The 23,312-nt window shown below is 42.8% G+C and overlaps 2 protein-coding genes across 2 annotated transcripts; both read right to left on the bottom strand.

Annotated features, from left to right (window-relative positions):
* Positions 1–4,457: 4,457 nt before the first annotated feature.
* LOC148131759 (uncharacterized) lies at positions 4,458–6,913 on the bottom strand (the record flags this gene model as incomplete). The annotated part of the gene is given in 2 exon segments (XM_087958832.1): positions 4,458–6,195; positions 6,197–6,913. Coding segments are annotated over 2 exon segments (810 nt in total), but the record flags the coding sequence as incomplete, so codon positions are not given.
* A 1,114-nt stretch (positions 6,914–8,027) lies between these two features.
* On the bottom strand, positions 8,028–15,222 carry LOC148131758 (uncharacterized). Its single transcript, XM_087952905.1, has 6 exons — positions 14,995–15,222; positions 13,517–14,077; positions 12,871–12,988; positions 12,672–12,754; positions 12,102–12,264; positions 8,028–11,072 (listed from the first exon to the last, which is right to left on the bottom strand). Exons 2-6 carry the CDS (start codon positions 13,928–13,930, stop codon positions 9,190–9,192), a joined length of 2,661 nt encoding a protein of 886 aa, XP_087809031.1. The 5' UTR covers positions 13,931–14,077; positions 14,995–15,222; the 3' UTR covers positions 8,028–9,189.
* Positions 15,223–23,312: the final 8,090 nt, after the last annotated feature.

The raw sequence follows: 23,312 nt of genomic DNA, 5'->3' as shown, positions 1-23,312 counted from the left end.
GATGTGTTCGAAACAGCTTCCGTGTAAGATTTATATGCGCTCCCACACTGTCCCGAACATATATCTTCCTGAGGTTCTCCCAGCAGTTTGCAGCATTTTCTTCTCCACGAATATGGACAAGCTGCTGGTCACAGAGAGTCAGTCCTATGATGCATAAAGCCTGCTCATTCTTCCGTTTATAGTCTTGTAACTTTTGGTTATCCTCTTCATCATCAGGATCCCATCTACTCACATCTGGTGGGTTTGTTATTATGTCCCACAAGCCTTCTTTACGTAGAAGTAAACTACATTTCATTGACCATGAAACATAGTTTGTTCCATCCAGCCTGGATATCATGGACAGATGTGGTAGATTTACTTGTGCCATTACTCTTCAGATATATGACTATTTTAAACTAATAAAAACAGTTTGTTTTTACAGTAATGTGCAACTCACACCAACTCTCACTGCTATATGCTGGTTAGTTAGACTGTGCAGCTGGGCCCATAACCATTGTTAGTGTTTGGGGATAAACCCCTAGCAGAGTATGCAGCAGCAGTCAAGCCAGGCAGCCAAATGAGAGAGGAAGGGTTTTAGAGTATACACACACTGAACACAAACACTGTTTGTAGTTTAAATAGTTTTTAATCCAGTTAGAGTTTAAGCATTGTCAATCAGTCCGTATGTCATTCACAATATATCCATTCAGTAAGAATCACTAACTCAGTCCAGATAATAGTCCTTACTATATCTTTATCAGCCGATAAAGATATCTTCTCCTCCTCCGATGCCTTTCTCCAGAGGATAACGCTGGATATTCAGTAGAATGATCAAACAGTAGACAGTCGCAGTAAAACAGTAGTAAACAGTTGTATCCAGCAGTAAACAGCAAACGGTAAACAGTAAAACAGTAGTCAGCAAGCAATAGTCAGTAGGCAGTAGGCAATAGGCAGTAGGCAATAGGCAGTAAGCAGTAGTCAGTCTCTTGCTTCCTCTTATTGCAGTTTCTAACCGCACCCTTAATTGACTAATTACATGCAGTGTGGTGCTTAAAGTTACAAACACTTAAACTATGATACCTTAGTTTATATATTTATCCACCCAAACCTTGTTGGGTATCAATGTTATACCTAACAAGCTGTTTCATTTGTTGATTGTTCTCACTGTCAGAAAGTTTCTCCTTAATTCCTAGGTTAAATTTCTCCTTGTTCAGTTTCCATCCATTATTCCTTGTCTAGCCTACAGGTGCTTTAGAAAATAGCTTGCCCCTTCCTCTCTGCGGCAGCCCGTCAAATATTGGGACACTGCTATCATGTCTCCCCTGTTCATTCTCTTCACTAGACTAGCCAAGCCCAGTTCCTGTAATGGCTCTTCATATGGATAGTTTTATGGTGAATCAGAGCATATTTCCTACTAAAGCTTTTTCCACACTCCATGCATCGATATGGCTTCTCTCAGTGGTAGGATTCCATTTTTTTTACTACCGGTTCTGTGGGCGTGGCTTGGTGGGTGTGGCAGGGGAAGGGTACTGTAAAATCTCCATTCCCTCCCTACCCCACTAACCTGCTTTCCAGCTCCATTCTCTTGTGCAGGACAACAAAAGAAGACCCAGCTGATCAGCTGGGACTCAGGAGGCAGACAATAGATTGGGGTGGGGCCAGTCAGAGGTGATATTTGCCAGTTCTCCGAACTACTCAATATATCCGCTACCGGTTCTCCAGAACTGGTCAGAACCTACTGAATACCACCTCTGGTCCTCAGTTTATAATTGCAATTGATCCCAAAATTTCTGTTGCTAAGCAACACAGTTCTTAAGTGACTTTATACCCCATTTTACTACTTTTCTTACATCTGTTAAGGGAATCGGATAGGTAACTTAGTAAAACTATTAAGTGAATCTGGCTTCCCCATTGGCTTTGCTTGTCAGAATGCAAAAAGTGATCACACAACCCTGGGACACTGCAATTGTCATAAATATGACTCAGTTGTCAAGCATTTGAAGTTTCCTCAGGTGACCATGGGGATTCTGCAATGGTGATAAGTGTGAAAATGGTCATAAGTCACTTTTTTTCAGTGCTGTGTAACTTTGAACAATCACTAAATGAACTTTTATAAACACTCCTTATAGTTATCAAAAATCTCAGGCAAGGACCATTTGAGTAATAATCCAAATAAATTGGAGTCCTTTTTAGATGTGCATCCATAAAATGCCTTTCTAGTGCAAACCACAACAAGGTGGATCCCTAATCCTGCTTGTGGTTTTTCCAAGTTCAAATAGTTCAAAGGCCTTATTTGCACGTGGAAATATTCCTGATTGTTTTACATAATAGAATAGAATTCTTTATTGGCCAAGTGTGGTTGGACACAGAAGGAATTTGTCTTGGTGCAAATATTCCCAGTATACATAAAAGAAAAGATACATTCATCAAGAATCAAGAATCATAACATACAACACTTAATTATAGTCATAGGCAGGGGTGGGATTCTACCGGTTCGGCCCGGTTCTATAGAACCGGTTGTTACCATTACTGTTAGTTTGGAGAACTGGTAAATCAGGCCTCTGGCTGGCCCTGCCCCTCTCCGCCCGCTTCTCCACTGCCTGCCCGTCAGTCCTTATCATGCATGCACGACATTGCACCCATGCGCAACACTGCTGCCTGCAGCCTGTTCTTGCGTGCCAGCCATTGCTGCCTGCCTTCCGCTGCGGCCCTGCCTTTATTGATCTTCCCTGGGTGAGTGAGGCTCTGCAAGCCCCGGTCGCCTTCCCCCCACCACTTGCCTTTTGCCCCTGTCGCTAGCCGCCTTTCCCCTCCCACTTGCCCTTTGCTGCTGCCACTGGTCGCTTTTCCCACCACTTGACTTCCGTCAAGAAACACGTGAAGAAGCTAGTATAGGATTCTGCTGCTGCACAGCAGAAAGATTCCAAGTCTCCCCCCTCCCATTAGAAATGGCTCCGGGGCAAGCAGAGAAGCAAGCCAGGTTGAATCCTGCTTCTCTCTGCTTGCCCATGAGCTCTAAAGAACACGTGGAGAGGCTTGTGTCAACAAGGCGCTGCTTCGAGTCCAGGACAGCTGATGGCAGCTGGGAGGAGCACAGCCTGGAAGCCCCGATGCACATGTGCGGCCGCATGAATGGTGGGGGGTGAGGGACACAGACTGGTCCTGGAAGCCCTGGTGCTGCCAGAATCACCATTGCCGCCTCGCTGCTGCTGCATCCCACACCCCCTGCAGGTATGGTGGAGTGTGAGCCCCGAGACAGGTGACCATTCACCTCAACTGCTACTCCCAGACTTTTTCGGTGCCAAGAGTGGAGGCGAGAGAGAGAGAGCAGCCCTCTTGGTACGGAGAAAAATCGTGCGTCTCCCCATATTCCTCTCTCTGTGAGGAGCACCTTTAAACTTAGCATGCTTCACAAATGCGGAGGTGATGAGGCTGCTCGAGGACAAAGCAATATGGGGAGATGCACAACTTTTCTCCGAGCCGTCACCCCAGGAGAAGCGCCCACAAATCGGTGCTGCGCTCTTGGTCTCTGAATGGGGTGAGCCAGCCCACTCCGTGGGGGAAACCCGCAGCAACAGGCAGGCAGAGGCAGCTTGGTGTGAGGCTGTGGCCCAAGGTCGGACCTGAAGTTTGTCAGCCTTTGGGGGAAAGCAAAGCTCCGGTTCCCGGTTGTGGCTGCTCCTTGGAAGGCTCGGGCCCCGAGCTATGGCAGCTCCCTGTCTCAGTAACGCAGGGCAGAGCAAGTGCGCAGGGGGTACTTTGTGCGGGAAGGGCCTTTGGGAAGATTTCGCCACGTCGGCCAGAGAAAGAAAGAGAAGATCTGCTAATAAAATGAGTCACTGGTCTGCTACGGACATTGGGGGCCTGGGGTGCATGCATCCGTTGAAAGTCTTTCTAATTTATATTTCTACAGCTGAAATTTTGGTTTCATTTTATCTTATGTCAATAAGCAAATACCTCAAAGAGTCACTTAAGGGAAAACAGGTCACTATTATGAACCTTATCCTTCTACTATGTGGTAGCTGGCAGTGGAAATGACTTGATAGCCTGTAATCAATTTTGACTTCTACATGGCCTGCATTTTCTACTACTTTGTGTAGATCAGGGGTCTCCAAATTTGGCAACTTTAAGACTTGGTTTCAACTCCCATAGCTGGCTGGAGAATTCTGGGAGTTCAAGTCCACAAGTCTTAAAGTTGCCAAGTTTCGGGACTTCTTCTGGACTAGATTATCAAGGAAGAGAGTAATATGCAGCAGATGCCTAGCAAAATTTAGTAATACTACAGATTGGCTGTTTACATTGAAATCAGGTGTAAGACAGTGATGGTAGCTAAATTATTGGGCAGTTTAGTTTGGTATTTATTTCAGTAGGCTGATTTTAGAAAGCTAAACAGGATCAGACCTGGTAAGTACCTGGCTGGGAAGCCAACACAAAATAGGGTGTGGGGAGGAATGGGGTCGGTAAGGAAAGAAGGAAGATGGGATAAGATAACTTTTATTGTCATTTTTTAATTGTAATTACACTGACAAACATTAAAAGCGAAATATATATACATATCCATACAGATACATAACACACATATGTACATGTTACACACACACACACACACACACACACACACACACAAATCATTGCCCATTTTGAAAAGATAGTGGAAAGGAAGAGTATTGGATACATATACACAAATGTGTGTGAAAAAAACTGCAAAGAAATAGGATGATAAAAAAACAGCTTCCAATCTTAGCAGTTATAGATGAGAGAGAGAAAGAGAAATGAGAAACAGAGAGAGGGAGAAAGAGAAAGAGAGAATGAGGGGGAGAAAGAAAGAGATACCAGTTTAAAAGAAAATAGAAAAATGCCACTTTGAGTGTTTATGATTGCAGACCCCTGGGTTAGGCAAACACCATGGTTGTTAAGTGAACCTTGTGGTCATTAAGCAAACACTGGTTGTTAAACAAGTCCATTTTCACCAATGGGCATTTTTAACCGGAAACCCGAAGGAATTGTTGGAAATTGGCAAAAAACATAGCAAACTTCAGTCACAAGACTGTGTGGGATGTTATTTTTAATTCATTAAAAAGGATTTTTAAAAATGTCTCATGGACAACCATACCATATCAATTATATTTAATTTTATTTAAATCCAAAATTATTTTTATTCCATTCGAATTAGAAACAATTTCAATTAAACCCAATTTATTTAAATTGAATTTAGAGATTTCCTTATCATCATATCATAGAAAGACAAAATAGCAATAGCTATAGCACTTAAACTTATATACTGCTTCATAGTGCTTTACAACACTCCATAAATGGTTTACAGAATCAGCATATTGCCTCCAACAATCTGGGTCCTCATTTTACCTCATTGTTCTGGGTCTCAGAACAGCGGAAGGTTCAATCAACCTTGAGCCAGTCAGAATCGAACTCCTGGCAGTCAGCGGAATTAGCTTCCAATACTGCATTGTAACTACTGCACCACCTTGGCTTCAAAAAGTGTCGTTGAACACAGATTTCATTTCTCATTCTGGTTTTTTTTGAGGAATTCATCATTCTGAAATTGTTTTCACATGGTATGTTGATATATATGTGATCTTCTTCTATGGCTTTTGGTTGAATTATGTTGAATTCCCAGACAGGTAGTCCTCAACTTAGAACAGTTCGTCTACTACTGTTTGAAGTTAGAACGGTACTGAAAAAAGTGTCTTACGATCATTTTCCACACTTATGACTGTTGAAACATGGTCACATGATTTACATGAAGATGTTTGACAAGTCACTCACATTTATGACAGTTGCAGTGTTCTGGGGTCACGTGATCACCTTTTGTAACCTTCCACCGGAGTCAGAAGCAAAATCAATGGAAAAGGCAGATTCAATAATAATAATGTTATTGCAGTGATTCACTTAATGTGGCAAAAGTTGTAAAATGGAGCACAACTCACTTAACAACTGTTTTGCTTAGAAATAGGAATTTTGGATTTAACAACAGTAATAAACCTGTATTTCTATTGAACCTCTTCCCATACTTCCTTTATTGATAGGGTTTCTCCTGCATGTTGATTCGTCTAAGGCAAGTATAGAGCTTTACTTCTTGCAAAGCTCTTTCCACACTCAATGCATTCATATGGTTTTCCCTCCTGTATAGATTCTTTCATGGGAAGTGAGATCACAACTCCTTTTAAAGCCCACTAAACACTGCACACATTTATTTAGATGGCTCCCCTCCTGCATGGATCCTTTTATGGGAATTCAGATTACTGCTATATTGAAAAGCTTTTCCACATTCCACACATTTGTATGGCTTCTCTCCTGTGTGGATCCTCTTGTGGCTATGAAGACTACTGCTATGAGTAAAGATCTTTCCACATTCCTCACATTGATATGGTTTCTCTTTCGTGTGAATCCTCTTGTGGTAATAAAGATTACTGCCACAAGTAAAGGTCTTTCCACACTCTATGCATTGATATGGTCTTTCCCCTGTGTGGGTCCTTTTATGGGCGGCAAGAGCACAATTCCACCTAAAGCCCTTTCCACATTCTACACATTTATGTGGCTTCTCTCCTGAGTGGATCTTCTTGTGGTAATGAAGATGTTTGCTGCAACTAAAGCTCTTTCCACACTCCATGCATTTATAAGGTCTTTCTCCTTTGTGACTCCTTTGATGTCTCATAAGAGAATAATGAAAAGTGAACTTCTTTCCACATTCCACACATTTGTATGGCTTCTCTACTGTGTGGATCCTCTTGTGGTTACAAAGATTACTGCTACGGGTGAAGCTCTTTCCACATTCGACACATTTATACGGCTTCTCTCCTGTGTGGGTCCTTTTGTGGGCATTAAAACTACTGCTATAAGTAAATCTCTGTCCACATTCCATACATTTGTATGGCTTCTCTCCTGTGTGGATCCTCTTGTGGGCATTAAGACTACTGCAATTTTGGTTTCATTTTATCTTATGTCAATAAGCAAATACCTCAAAGAGTCACTTAAGGGAAAACAGGTCACTATTATGAACCTTATCCTTCTACTATGTGGTAGCTGGCAGTGGAAATGACTTGATAGCCTGTAATCAATTTTGACTTCTACATGGCCTGCATTTTCTACTACTTTGTGTAGATCAGGGGTCTCCAAATTTGGCAACTTTAAGACTTGTGGGCTTCAACTCCCATAGCTGGCTGGAGAATTCTGGGAGTTGAAGTCCACAAGTCTTAAAGTTGCCAAGTTTCGGGACTTCTTCTGGACTAGATTATCAAGAAAGAGAGTAACATGCAGCAGATGCCTAGCAAAATTTAGTAATACTACAGATTGGCTGTTTACATTGAAATCAGATGTAAGACAGTGATGGTAGCTAAATTATTGGGCAGTTTAGTTTGGTTATTTATTTCAGTAGGCTGATTTTAGAAAGCTAAACAGGATCAGACCTGGTAAGTACCTGGCTGGGAAGCCAACACAAAATAGGGTGTGGGGAGGAATGGGGTCGGTAAGGAAAGAAGGAAGATAGGATAACTTTTATTGTCATTTTTTAATTGTAATTACACTGACAAACATTAAAAGCGAAATATATATACATATCCATACAGATACATAACACACATATGTACATGTTACACACACACTCACACACAAAATCATTGCCCATTTTGAATAGATAGCGGAAAGAAAGAGTATTGGATACATATACACAAATGTGTGCAAAAAAAACTGCAAAGAAATAGGATTATAAAAAAACAGCTTCCAATCTTAGCAGTTATAGATGAGAGAGAGAAAGAGAAATGAGAAACAGAGAGAGGGAGAAAGAAAAAGTGAGGGGGGGGGGAGAAAGAAAGATACCAGTTTAAAAGAAAATAGAAAAATGCCACTTTGAGTGTTTATGGTTGCAGACCCCTGGGTTAGGCAAACACCATGGTTGTTAAGTGAACCTTGTGGTCATTAAGCAAACACTGGTTGTTAAACAAGTCCATTTTCACCAATGGGCATTTTTAACCGGAAACCCGAAGGAATTGTTGGAAATTGGCAAAAAACATAGCAAACCTCAGTCACAAGACTGTGTGGGATGTTATTTTTAATTCATTAAAAAGAATTTTTAAAAATGTCTCATGGACAACCATACCATATCAATTATATTTAATTTTATTTAAATCCAAAATTATTTTTATTCCATTCGAATTAGAAACAATTTCAATTAAACCCAATTTATTTAAATTGAATTTAGAGATTTCCTTATCATCATATCATAGAAAGACAAAATAGCAATAGCTATAGCACTTAAAATTATATACTGCTTCATAGCGCTTTACAACACTCCATAAATGGTTTACAGAATCAGCATATTGCCTCCAACAATCTGGGTCCTCATTTTGCCTCATTGTTCTGGGTCTCAGAACAGCGGAAGGTTCAATCAACCTTGAGCCAGTTAGAATCGAACTCCTGGCAGTCAGCGGAATTAGCTTCCAATACTGCATTGTAACCACTGCACCACCTTGGCTTCAAAAAGTGTCGTTGAACACAGATTTTATTTCTCATTCTGGTTTTTTTTAGAGGAATTCATCATTCTGAAATTGTTTTCACATGATATGTTGATATATATGTGATCTTCTTCTATGGCTTTTGGTTGAATTATGTTGAATTCCCAGACAGGTAGTCCTCAACTTAGAACAGTTCGTCTACTACTGTTTGAAGTTAGAACGGTACTGAAAAAAGTGTCTTACGATCATTTTCCACACTTATGACTGTTGAAACATGGTCACATGATTTACATGAAGATGTTTGACAAGTCACTCACATTTATGACAGTTGCAGTGTTCTGGGGTCACGTGATCACCTTTTGTAACCTTCCAACCGGAGTCAGAAGCAAAATCAATGGAAAAGGCAGATTCAATAATAATAATGTTATTGCAGTGATTCACTTAATGTGGCAAAAGTTGTAAAATGGAGCACAACTCACTTAACAACTGTTTTGCTTAGAAATGGGAATTTTGGATTCAACAACAGTAATAAGCCTGTATTTCTATTGAACCTCTTCCCATACTTCCTTTATTGATATGGTTTCTCCTGCATGTTGATTCGACTACGGCAAGTATAGAGCTTTACTTCTTGCAAAGCTCTTTCCACACTCAATGCATTCATATGATTTTCCCTCCTGTATAGATTCTTTCATGGGAAGTGAGATCACAACTCCTTTTAAAGCTCACTCCACACTGCACACATTTATTTATATGGCTCCTCTCCTGCATGGATCCTTTTATGGGAATTCAGAGTACTGCTGTAAGTAAAGGTCTTTCCACACTCCATGCATTTGAATGGCTTCTCTCCTGTGTGGATCCTGTTGTGGAGATTAAGACTACTGCTATAAGTAAAGCACTTTCCACATTCCATGCATTTATAAGGTCTTTCTCCCCTGTGACTCCTTTGATGCCTTATAAGAGAGTTATTAAAAGAGAAGGTCTTTCCGCACTGGGTGCACCTATATGGTTTCTCTCCTGTGTGGATCCTTTTGTGGGAATTAAGACTCCAGCTAAAAGTAAAATTCTGTCCACATTCCATACATTTGTATGGCTTCTCTCCTGTGTGGATCCTCTTGTGGTCATTAAGATTACTGCTAGAAGTGAAGCTGTTTCCACATTCCACACATTTATATGGCTTCTCTCCTGTGTGGGTCCTTTTGTGGGAATTAAGATTACTGCCAGAGGTGAAGCTCTTTCCACATTCCATGCATTGATATGGCTTCTCTCCTGTGTGGATCCTCTTGTGGGAATTAAGACTACTGCTACCAGTAAAGGTCTTTCCACACTCCATACATTTATAAGGTCTTTCTCCCTTGTGACACCTTTGATGTCTTATAAGAGAATTATTAAAAGTGAAGCTCTTTCCACACACTGCGCACAGATATTTCTCTCCTGTGTGGATCCTTTTATGAGAATTCAGATTACTGCTATAATTAAAAGCTTTTCCACATTCCATACATTTGTATGGTTTCTCTACTGTGTGGATCCTCTTGTGGTTATTAAGATTAATGCTACAGGTGAAGCTTTTTCCACATTCCACACACTTATATGGCTTCTCTCCTATGTGGGTCCTTTTGTGGCGATTAAGAGTACTGCTGTAAGGAAAACTCTGTCCACATTCCATACATTTGAATGGCTTCTCTCCTGTGTGGATCCTGTTGTGGAGTTTAAGACTACTGCTATAAGTAAAGGTCTTTCCACATTCCATGCATTGATATGGCTTTTCTCCTGTATGGGTCCTGTTGTGGAGATTAAGAGTACTGCTGTAAGGAAAACTCTGTCCACATTCCATACATTTGAAAGGCTTCTCTCCTGTGTGGATCCTGTTGTGGAGTTTAAGACTACTGCTATAAGTAAAGGTCTTTCCACATTCCATGCATTGATATGGCTTTTCTCCTATGTGGGTCCTTTTGTGGCGATTAAGATTACTGCTGTATGGAAAACTCTGTCCACATTCCATACATTTGAATGGCTTCTCTCCTGTGTGGATCCTGTTGTGGACTTTAAGACTACTGCTATAAGTAAAGGTCTTTCCACATTCCATGCATTGATATGGCTTCTCTCTTATGTGGGTCCTTTTGTGGCGATTAAGAGTACTGCTGTAAGGAAAACTCTGTCCACATTCCATACATTTGAATGGGTTCTCTCCTGTGTGGGTCCTGTTGTGGGTATTAAGATTACTGCTACAAGTAAAGGTCTTTCCACATTCCATGCATTTATAAGGTCTTTCTCGTTTGTGACTCCTTTGATGTCTTGTAAGAGAGTCATTATTGTAGAAGGTCTTTCCACACTCCTTGCAGGTATATCGTTTCTCTTCTGAATTTGTCTTTTTATGAGAAATACGATGATCGGTTTTTTTAAAGCTTTTTCCAGTTTCCATGCATTGATATGGTCTTTTTCCCTCATCGATGTTTGTATGGTTAGGAAGCCAACTGACCCGAGGAAAGCCTTTTTTAATTCCACTTTGTGATTGTTTTGTTTCATAACTGTTTGATTGCATCTGACCTGCAAATTTCCCCTTTTCCTTTTTCAGATGGATTGCATGGCGTTCCTCGTTGCAATTCTTATTCTCTTGCTCATTAAAGCCTTCAAAAAGAAAATGAAAATGAAATGTAGCAAGAAAAGGGAACAATCAAACCTTTTCTTCTGAAATTCAGCCAAAGAATCATTAATATATTTTGGCTGCTTTGTAGGCAAACATAAAGATTCCAAACTATGATTTTAGCAAGGACCTAATTGCAAATTTATCCCTACTGATCCTCATATAACAGGATTGGATTACATCACAATGAATCTAAGACACAACCCTGATGTAAGCTTTGACCTGGGACTATTTCATGGGGCCACAAAGTCCTGAAGTCCATTGGACACGGTATCAGGCTGGGTCAACTACATACCTACCAGCTTTCCAACTTCATTGGAAATCTCATCTCCACTTGTCTGCAGGGCAGAATCTTTGAAAGCGGAGGGGAATTTCTGGGTGGCAATAGCTCCCTACCCTCAACTAGGCTGATGCCAAACTTGGTGCACAAATGGGCACATCTGAGAGAAGGGACATCTCACTCAGGACCCATCCAGTCTTGGTTGTAGCAGCTCAGGCCCATCGGGGGGGGAGCCAGTGACAACGTTCAGGTATGAATACCGAACCCTGGTAGGCAGAAACTTGTTCAAGAGATGACATCATCCTTATCTGACCCTCAGATTCTCTCTAAAATCTTCTATGGCATGAAATGTTGCATTTTATGAGCAGAAAGCATTAAAAAAAGCCAATTCCTTTATGTGAAAAGGAATTCTATACAGCTTTCCAATTTTTCTTTCAATAAATTTTCTTCTTCTATAAATTTACTTTGGTAAAACAGTTATCACACCATGCTAGAAACTGGGTGACTGTGAGTACTAGTTCTTTCTTAGGCATGAATGCTGACTGGGTGACTTTGGGCCAGTCTCTCTCAGCTCAACCCAAGTCACAGGGTTGTTGTTGTAGGGAAAACAGCAGGAGGAAGGAATACTGGGTTTATCCGCTGCTTTTATTATTATTTACAAAAAATAAAGGCCGGATATAAATAAATAAGTGATTTTTCCCCAGAAATTACATTTAAGACTCTCATCCCATACCTGCTCTGCTATCCTGAGCACAGACAGGGTTCTTACCCAGAGAAAACAGATTCCTGGAATTCTCCAGCATGACTTCTCTATGGAGCGCTTTTTGGTCAGCATCCAGTTGAGACCACTCCTCCTCGGAGAAATACACAGCCACGTCCTCAAAAGACACTACACCCTGAACAAGGAAAAAAGGTTCGAGAGAGATCCAGTGAACAAAATAGGCATCTTCTGCTGAATTCAAAATGAGATCACTTGTAATAGTCCCAAAGATGCTTTTGAAAAGGAAGAAAAGAGTATTTCTTGTAATGGTGTGTGAGAATAACCCTGGGAGACAGAAGGAAGAGCCCCGATGCTGACAACAATCTGGTCAATGAAATCTGATGGCGAAGCAGGAGAAATGGAGAAAGCGTCTCACAAAGGATCCCCTCAGAAGGGAGAGATAGGCTAGGCCGCCTATCAGTTTTGAATGACCGGATGTCAGATTCATATTGCTTACAAACAGCAATTTATTACAATAAACTCTAGAACAAAATGAAATCCATCCAAGATTCATGGAGATTTTCCAATCTTTTTCCTCCTTACCTGAAGTTGCGGTTCAGCCAACCCTTCAGCCCCACCACAAAGAGGAGGTGATTCTAAAATTTCCAAGGACAGTTTTCTACTCTCTGTAAGGGAAAAATGGTGGAAGCAGATTTGTTCTAAAGAGAGAGATTCCAATCAAGAGGAGCAAAAGTATCAGCTAAATGTTGAAGTCACATTATACAGAAAGAGCTTATCTTACCTGGCGTGCTTTCATTCCTTTGATCTTTGTGTAAAGTCTCCCTGAACAGCAGCTCTTGAGAAGATCTGAATGAATCTTTCCTCCCCTTGGGATATTCAGTCACAGCTTCAAAGGATTTCTGGACATGACGTGACATGAGAAACAAAGAAAGAGCACTCAGGAATTATCATACTGCACCTTTAAACCAGCAGACTCCAATCTCTGCTTGCAAAACTGGAAACAGAATACAAGGAATTGCCCCCAAACACATCCCCTAGAACAGTGATGGCTAACCTTTTCGTTGTTGCGTGCCTGCACCCATAATGCATGTGTGACCCCCTTGTGCTCCCCCACTTCCTGCGCATGTGCACGCATCTCCCGCATGCGCCCGGCTCCCCGCTCATACACGCAGATACCTGCAAATCAGCTGGCTAGCGGGAGGCGCATGCGTATGCGCAATGGAACTAAGCTGGGGCGACAGCTCGCATGCCGCCAGAGATGGCTCTGTGTGCCACTTCCGGTATGCGTGCCATAGGTTCGCCATCAGGGCCCTAGAAGAATGGAACAACTGTCCATAGGAGTTAATAATCCCAGAAAATTCTACCAAAAAGCAATTGACAAATTCACAGAACTCCTCTTTAGAGATGCCATGATTAAATTCTCACACCTGCAACTCTTCTTGCAATTTCTCCTCCTCCTGGGTCATCAAGAAGCCTTCAGCCAGGGCCACCGCCTGGGAACTGGTCTCCGCTCCACACTCCCTCACCCATTTCTCCATCTCTGGGGGAAGGACAGCCAGGAACTGCTCCAGGAGCACCAAGTCCAGCATCTGAGCCTTCGTGTGTCTTTCTGGCTGCAGCCATTGACGGCAAAGGTGGTGAAGCTGAGTGCAAACATCTCGGGGACTCTCCCCCCGCTGAAACTGCACTTTTCTGAAGTGACAGAATTGGATCTCTGAAGTGTTGGCTTCCTCTTCTTGGCTCTTCTGCCCAGGACTTGCCCCATTCTTCCCACAGTTCCAAGGCTGCGTAGCTGGAAGGCCTTTTCCAACACCTGCATCTGCTGGGCGTTGTCCCTCCATCTTGTCTCTGGTCTCTAATCCAGATCCAAAATGGAGGGATGGATTTCACAAGAGGTCTAGCCAAATCTCCTAGGGTGATTTAGCCCTCTTCCCACAAAAGATAATCTGGACTCCAGAGGAACCAGGAAAGATTTCCAACTTAGATATCTGAAATGGAAAACACAGCGAGTTCAAAATGGTGACAAATCTGAATACTGAAGCAACCTCTTCCTCCTCCTACAAAAAAAGAAGGAAAGAAAGAAATCCAGCTGTATATACAAGGAGGATTATTATTAATATTATCTTATTAGGAAGTCTGACTACTGCAGTAAATTCAGGATTGCCTTCTAGATCAGCTTCGAACAAGGACTGAAAATATTGGATAAATACATTTAGAAAAGTTTCCGACTTCTAGTGTCTGATTACTTAGTCTAATGATTTCAATGGTTGTTTGCAAAGTAAAAAACCTTTGCACAATCGGAATCACAAATCATAAACAGTGATTGAGATGAGAACCTCATCAACTTTCTGGCCCAAACTCCTGGGGAAACTCCAGAGGGCAGAATTAAGAAACCATCATCCTAGGCATACAGAACTAACATCTCAACAAATAAACCATCTATGCTTTAACTGTTTAAGATGATGTGGAGCATCCTGTGTACTGAAAGAACCACTTGGTGGAGAAAGGCTGGAAACCAGGAAACCCAGTTCCAGTCCTTGCACAACTTCTATCCAACTTCTTGCACACGGAGTTGCAGCCTTGCATGCAAGGCCAGCAGGAGCGACTTCGGCAGGTCGCTTCTCTCAGCCTAGGAAAGAGGAGGGGAGGGAATCCCCTTCTGAAAACGGGTCCACGAAACATGCAGGAAACTGTCCAGGAGTCAAGGCTGCTTGGAAAGTAGAAATCTCTGCTTTCCAAAGCTCCCCCGCCCCGCAGGGTTGGAGGGTAAACGCATCCCTCGTCTTTGCGGTCCTCGTTCCCCCGCCCGCCGAAGCTTGGCTTCCTCCCCGGCCTGGCCCGTGCATGCACAGGGGCGGCAGGGGAACATGGGACCCCGGGATCTCCCTTTCCCATAACTCCGAACCTGACGAACTTTGGCAGGTCGCCACGCTCGCCTCCAATAGCAACGTCTGGATTTCCATCCGTGTAAGATTTCCCTGCAAACTCTTGGGACTTCTGGAGGAAACTCAGCCCGAGGCTCACAGCGAAGGGGAGCCGGATCGGACACGGTAGAAAAGCCAGACGCGATCCCAGCCTTTTCCGGGAAAAAGGAGGCATCCCTTGTGACGGGGAGAAAACAAGGCGCATGCTCAGTTTCCTTCGAAAGCGGGAGGGGGAGGGGCGCTGCCCAGCTCTTCCAACGGCTACCGAGGGAGCCCCCTGGAGGATCCTGCGAGCGATGCCAGAGGATACGATGGGGGGACATCATATTCCATGCGGGACTGGGATGATGGGCATTGGAGTAGATTTAACCTAAAGGATAGTTGAAGAAGAATTGATACTTGTGTTTGATATTTTGGAATATTTGAAACAACATAATGAAAAACAATCAGGAATATTTCCACAGGCAAAGAGGGCCTTTGAACTATGTGAACTTGGAAAAACCACAAGCAGGATTAGGATTAGGGATCCACCTTGTTGTGGTTTGCACTAGAAAGGCATTTTATGGATGCACATCTAAGAAGGACTCCAGTTTATTTGGTTTATTACTCAAATGGTCTTTGCATGAGATTTTTGACAATTATAGGTAGTCTTCAATTTACAAGCGTTCATTTAGTGATTGTTTCAACCTTACACAACACTGAAAAAAAGTGACACTTATCGCTGTTGCAGAATCCCCATGGAAACTTCAAATGCTTGACAACTGAGTCATATTTATGACAGTTGCAGTGTCCCAGGGTTGTGTGATCATTTTTTGCGTTCTGACAAGCAAAGCCAATGGGGAAGCCAGATTCACTTCAGTAAGGACTCTTGGGAAAACACAAAAAAGGCTTTGAATAAGGCAGCACAGATCCAAAAAATACAAGCTGACAAACACTGTTCCCAGCAGCCACAATTTAAAGTGGGGGATAAAGTTTATTGGTTAACTTAATATTTCAAGTTTATTTACCTTCTAGAAAATTAACTCCAAAATTTATAGGGCTTTTTCAGATAAAGTAATAAACCCAGTAACTGTGAAACTTAATCGCCCTAGGTTGTTGGGGAAGGTACATCCAGTGTTTCACAGCAGTTTATTAAAGCTGGTTGTTAATTCTTCCTTGAGGCCAGCAGAACAGGCACCCCTGAAGCCTTTATTCATTGCAGGCCATGAACATTATGAAGTTAAGAAAATTTCGGATTCTAGGATTTTCAGGGGGAAGTTACAATATATAATTTATTGGAAAAGCTATCCAATTTCACAATCGACTTGGGTGAATAGCTGGAAAGTAAATGCTGATAGATTGGTGGGGAAATTCCATGAAAAATATCCACACAAGCCAAAACTGAATTCTGAGGGTGGCAGAGGAGGTTAAAAATGTGCATAGTATGATTGTGTTTACCCTAATTTCAATCTTGGTGTATTTTATGTCCTTGCAGGGGTTTCTTTTTCAATGAGGGAGGGTAGCCTGTCAAGCCCAAAATTGACATAAGTATAGCCATTTTAGTTTGTCTTAGTATATATTCTTTTTCTTATTTTCTCTGTGGTAGTAATGTGGGGAAGGGTTTCAGACTTGACACATTCCTAAGGGGGGGAGGAGTGGGCCCCTGGAGGTGGAGATTTATGACATCAATCAACGTTGAATTGCTTCTATTGGAGAATGTGACTTTTGGGGGTGTTTCTAACTTCTAATATTGTGGGTTAAATCTGGGTTGGGTTAGATCCGGAATTATCATGGACTTTGCAAATGATTTCCTAAATAATAAATCTTTTTGAAGATGGACTTGTTATTTTCTTTTAAAATGGATTTCATCACTTGGAATCCTGTCAGCCGGTAATTTTGAAATAAAATAAAATCACAATCTCAAGCACATTAACCCTGAATGTATTATTGGTATTTTTAGTTTATAGTAATATGATTCGTGCGCTGCTAGGCGCGCGGGCCACTAGCTTTCTCCTTTGTACTCACTCTCTGCCTCCCTCACAAGCAGCCAGCAGCTTCTCCCACCAGCCTCTGTGACAGAGGTGGAATTCAGCAGGTTCTGACCAATTCCGGAGAACCAGCAGCAGAAATTTTGAGTAGTTCGGAGCACCAGCAAATCCCACCTCTGACTGGAGATTTTACAGCATCCTTCCCCTGCCACGCCCACCAAGCCACGTCCACAGAACCGGTAGTAAAAAAAATTGAATCCCACCACTGTTCTGTGAAGTTGAAATTCAATGGAAGTAATTCAAACTGCCTCTCTGCCCAGTTTTACTATGTTACCTACAGGATTCATTTAACAGATGTGGCAAGAAAAGTAGTAAAATGGAGCAAAAGTCACTTAACAACAGTCTTGCCTAGCAACATAAATTCTGGGATCAATTGCAGTTATAAATTGAGGACTACCTGCATTTATATTGAAGCTCTTTTCACACTTCCTTTGTTGATATGGTTTCTCCCATGTGTTGATCCTTCTATAGCAGGTAAGAGCATTACTCCTTGAAAAGCTCTTACCACACTTCATGCCCTCATATGGTTTTTTTCCCCACTTATCGATCGTTTTATTGGAAGTGAGATCACAATTCCTTCAAAAGCCTCTCACAGTGGATACATTTATATGGCCTCTCACCTGTGTGCATCCTTTTGTGAGAATTAAGACTACTGTTACAAGCAAAGGTCTTTCCACACTCTATGCATTGATATGGCTTTCTCCTGCGTCGATCCTTTTATGGGTGGTAAGAGCAGAATTCCACCTAAAACCCTTTCCACATTCCACACATTTATATGGCTTCTCTCCTGAGTGGATCTTCTTGTGAGAATCAAAATGTCTGCTACAACTAAAGCTCTTTCCACACTCCATGAATTCATCAGGTCTTTCTCCCTTGTGATTCCTTTGATGTCTTCTAAGAGATTCATAAGAACAAGTTTTTCCACACTTCATGCATATGGCTACTCCTGTGTATGATAACAGATACCAGATAATCAGAGTTGGAAGCGACCTTGTAGGTCATCTAGTCCTACCCCCAGCCCAAGCAGGACACCCTACACCAGTGGTCCCCAACCTTTTTTATGCCGCGGCCCGGTACCGGCATCAGCTGGGCGCCGCCATCTTGTTTTGATGAAAAAGTGCTTCCGGTGAGCTCACCAGAAGCACTTTTTTATCAAAACAAGATGGCGGCGCCATGCCGGTGAGCTTTTCCGGTAGAAATGGCTTTCTACCCGGAAAAGCTCATCGAGCGCGCGCCGCCATCTTGTTTTGATGAAAAGTGCTTCGGTGAGCTTTTACCCGGAAAAGCTCACCGGAAGCACTTTTTCATCAAAACAAGATGGCGGCGCCCAGCAAACCAGCGCCCGGTAGGATTTGTTCCACGGACCAGTACCGGTCCGCGGACCGGTGGTTGGGGACCCCTGCCCTACACCATTTCTCACAGATGGCGGTCCAATCTCTTCCAGTCTCAACTGATGACGCTCACACAACTTCCGAGGGCAAGCTGTTTCATTTGTTGATTGTTCTGTCAGAAAGTACCTTATTCCTAGGTTAAATTTCTCCTTGTTCAGTTTCCATCCATTATTCCTTGTCTAGCCTACAGGTGCTTTAGAAAATAGCTTGGCCCCTTCCTCTCTGTGGCAGCCCCTCAAATATTGGAAGACTGCTATCATGTCTCCCCTGTTCATTCTCTTCACTAGACTAGCCAAGCCCAGTTCCTGTAATGGCTCTTCATATGGATAGTTTTATGGTGAATCAGAGCATATTTCCTACTAAAGCTTTTTCCACACTCCATGCATCGATATGGCTTCTCTCAGTGGTAGGATTCCATTTTTTTTACTACCGGTTCTGTGGGCGTGGCTTGATGGGTGTAGCATGGCGTGGTGTGGCTTGGTGGGTGTGGCAGGGGAAGGGTACTGTAAAATCTCCATTCCCTCCCTACCCCACTAACCTGCTTTCCAGCTCCATTCTCTTGTGCAGGACAACAAAAGAAGACCCAGCTGATCAGCTGGGACTCGAGAGGCAGATAATAGATTGGGGTGGGGCCAGTCAGAGGTGATATTTGCCAGTTCTCCGAACTACTCAATATATCCGCTACCGGTTCTCCAGAGCTGGTCAGAACCTACTGAATACCACCTCTGGTCCTCAGTTTATTTATTTATTTATTTATTTATTTGATTTGCCAATTGTTTACAAGATAATAAGTATAAGTGTATACATAGTTGTGAATACATGAAATGGGTACATATAAGAAAAATAAAAGAAGAATAAGAGAAACAATAGGACAGGGACGGTAGGCACGTTGGTGCGCTTATGCACGCCCCCTACAGACCTCTTAGGAAAGGGGTGAGGTCAATAGTAGACAGTCTAAGGTTAAAGTTTTTGGGGTTTGGGGAAGAAACTACAGAGTCGGGTAGAGTATTCCAGACATTGACCACAATCTTTCCTGCAATCAAGTTTGGTGCGGTTAACTTTGAGTTTGTATCTATTGTGTGCTCTTGTGTTGTTATGGTTGAAGCTGAAGTATTCATTGACAGGTAGGACATTGCAATGTATGATTTTATATACCATGCTTAAATCAGACCGAAGACGGCGTAATTCAAGGTTTTCTAGTTCTAGAATTTCAAGTCTGGTGGCATAAGGTATTCTACAACGAGTAGAGGAGTGGAGAACTCTTCTTGTGAAATATTTCTGGACTTTCTCAATTGTGCTAATATCAGATACGTAATGTGGGTTCCAGACTGATGAACTGTATTCGAGTATTGGTCTAGCAAATGTTTTGTATGCTCTGGTTAGTAGTGTGATATTACCAGAGAAAAAGCTACGTAGGATTAGGTTAACAACTCTTAATGCCTTTTTGGCTATGTACTTGCAGTGGGCTCTAGCACTTAGATCATTAGAGGTGAGTATTCCAAGGTCCTTTACAGAGCTTGGGTCATCAACAAGATCTTGACTATTCAGCTTGTATTTTATTTTCTGATTTTTTTTGCCAATATGTAAGACAGAGCATTTATTTGTTGAGATTTGAAGTTGCCATTTGTTTGACCATTCTGATACATAGTCAAGATCTTTTTGTAGGGTAGCAGTATTGTCTGTGGTATTGAACAGCTTTACATCATCAGCGAAAAGAACGCAATTGCTCTTAATATGATCACAGAGGTTTATAATTGCAATTGATCCCAAAATTTCTATTGCTAAGCAACACAGTTCTTAAGTGACTTTATACCCCATTTTATTACTTTTCTTACATCTGTTAAGGGAATCCGATAGGTAACTTAGTAAAACTATTAAGTGAATCTGGCTTCCCCATTGGCTTTGCTTGTCAGAATGCAAAAAGTGATCACAGAACCCTGGGACACTGCAACTGTCATAAATATGACTCAGTTGTCAAGCATTTGAAGTTTCCTCAGGTGACCATGGGGATTCTGCAACGGTGATAAGTGTGAAAATGGTCATAAGTCACTTTTTTTCAGTGCTGTGTAACTTTGAACAATCACTAAATGAACTTTTATAAACACTCCTTATAGTTATCAAAAATCTCAGGCAAGGACCATTTGAGTAATAATCCAAATAAATTGGAGTCCTTTTTAGATGTGCATCCATAAAATGCCTTTCTAGTGCAAACCACAAGGTGGATCCCTAATCGTGCTTGTGGTTTTTCCAAGTTGAAATAGTTAAAAGGCCTTATTTGCACGTGGAAATATTCCTGATTGTTTTACATAAGAGAATAGAATAGAATTCTTTATTGGCCAAGTGTGGTTGGACACAGAAGGAATTTGTCTTGGTGCAAATATTCCCAGTATACATAAAAGAAAAGATACATTCACCAAGAATCCTAATGTACAACACTTAATGATAGTCATAGGCAGGGGTGGGATTCTACCGGTTCGGCCCGGTTGTATAGAACCGGTTGTTACCATTACCGTTAGTTCGGAGAACTGGTAAATCAGGCCTCTGGCTGGCTCTTCCCGTCTCCGCCCGCTTCTCCACTGCCTGTTCTTATCATGCATGCACGACATTGCACCCATGCGCGACACAGCTGCCTGCAGCCTGTTCTTGCGTGCCAGCCATTGATGCCTGCCTTCAACTGCGGCCCTACCTTTATTGATCTTCCCTGGGTGAGTGAGGTTCTGCAAGCCCCGGTCACCTTACCGCCCCACTTGCCTTTTGCCACTGCCGCTAGCCGCCTTTCCCCTCCCACTTGCCCTTTGCTGCTGCCACTGGTCGCTTTTCCCCCCACTTGACTTCCGTCAAGGAACACGTGGAGAGGCTAGTATAGGATCCGGCCAGGTCAACGGCTGCTTCTCTCACCTGCTGGTGCACAGCAGAAAGATTCCAAGTCTCCCCCCTCCCATTAGAAATGGCTCCGGGGCAAGCAGAGAAGCAAGCCAGGTTGAATCCTGCTTCTCTCTGCTTGCCCATGAGCTGTAAAGAACACGTGGAGAGGCTTGTGTCAACAAGGCGCCGCTTCATCGAGTCCAGGACAGCTGACGGCAGCTGGGAGGAGCACAGCCTGAAAGCCCCGATGCACATGTGTGGCCGCATGAATGGTGGGGGGTGAGGGACACAGACTGGTCCTGGAAGCCCTGGCGCTGCCAGAATCACCATTGCTGCCTCGCTGCTGCTGCATCCCATCCCCTCTGCAGGTATGGTGGAGTGTGAGCCCCGATACGGGTGACCAATCACCTCAACTGCTACTCCCAGACTGTTTCGGTGCCAAGAGTGGAGGCGAGAGAGAGAGCAGCCCTCTTGGTACGGAGAAAAATCATGCGTCTCCCCATATTCCTCTGTGAGGAGCACCTTTAAACTTAGTGTTAGGAATAACATAGGTTACCTAATGTAGTTTGGGTAAAATAATATATATAGACTATGATAAGTGAGTTTAATTGTGTGTCACTTTAACTGCAAAGCATGTAATTTTGGGTGCGGCTGTAAAAGCGCCGTAAGAGGGAGCAAGAGAACTTGATTGATTGCTGGCTTACTGGATTGCTTGCTGATAATGATGGATTGTTAACTGCATGTTCTTTGCTGTTGCTGAAGGGAGAAAGGAGGTTTGACTTCTTCATATCTCTACTGCGAAGAGATATATTACTGGACTGATATTTGTAAGTTTACTGACCTCTTTTTCGACACTGGACTTTGCAACTGAATAATCCCCGGAGGGACTGAATTAGTGTATGATATATGGACTGTTTGACTATGCTATAAATCTTGCTGGAATAAACTATTTAACTAGCACATTGTATCTGTTTTACTGAGTGTAAGCTACAACAACGTTTATCTCACATATTTGCCTGCCTGCCTGACTGCCGTGCACATTCTGGTAGGGTGTATATCCCTAACACTTAGCATGCTTCACAAATGCGGAGGTGATGAGGCTGCTCGAGGACAAAGCAAATTGGGGAGATGCACAACTTTTCTCCGAGCCCTCACCCCAGGAGAAGCACCCGCAAATCGGTGCTGCGCTCTTGTCTCTGAATGGGGTGAGCCAGCCCTCTCCATGGGGGAAACCTGCAGCAAAATGCAGGCAGAGGCAGCCCGATGTGAGGCAGTGGCCCCGAGGTTGGACCTGAAGTTTGTCGGCCTTTGGGGGAAAGCAGAGCTCTCGTTCCCGGTTCTGGCTGCTCCTTGGAAGGCTCGGGCCCTGAGCTACGGCAGCTCCCTGTCTCAGTAACGCAGGGCAGAGCGAGTGCACAGGGGGTTGTTTGCGCAGGAAGGGCCTTTGGGAAGATTTCGGCACGTCAGCCAGAGAAAGAAAGGGAAAATCTGCTAAAAAAATGAGCCACTGGTCTGCTACGGACATTGGGGGCCTGGGATGCATGCATCCGTTGAAAGTCTTTCTAATTTATGTTTCTACAGCTGCAATTTTGGTTTCATTTTATCTTATGTCAATAAGCAAATACCTCAGAATCACTTAAGGGAAAACAGATCACTATTATGAACCTTATCCTTCTACTATGTGGTAGCTGGCAGTGGAAATGACTTGATAGCCTGTAATCAATTTTGACTTCTACATGGCCTGCATTTTCTACTACTTTGTGTAGATCAGGGGTCTCCAAATTTGGCAACTTTAAGACTTGTGGGCTTCAACTCCCATAGCTGGCTGGAGAATTCTGGGAGTTGAAGTCCACAAGTCTTAAAGTTGCCAAGTTTCGGGACTTCTTCTGGACTAGATTATCAAGGAAGAGAGTAACATGCAGCAGATGCCTAGCAAAATTTAGTAATACTACAGATTGGCTGTTTACATTGAAATCAGGTGTAAGACAGTGATGGTAGCTAAATTATTGGGCAGTT

Source organism: Notechis scutatus, chromosome 2, assembly GCF_049901735.1.
Source record: "Notechis scutatus isolate UNSWTSFEM ecotype Mainland chromosome 2, rNotScu1.2, whole genome shotgun sequence".
Classification (NCBI taxonomy): domain Eukaryota; kingdom Metazoa; phylum Chordata; class Lepidosauria; order Squamata; family Elapidae; genus Notechis; species Notechis scutatus.
Note: the sequence above shows the minus strand (reverse complement) of the source record. Positions and strands in the feature narration are given on the sequence as shown.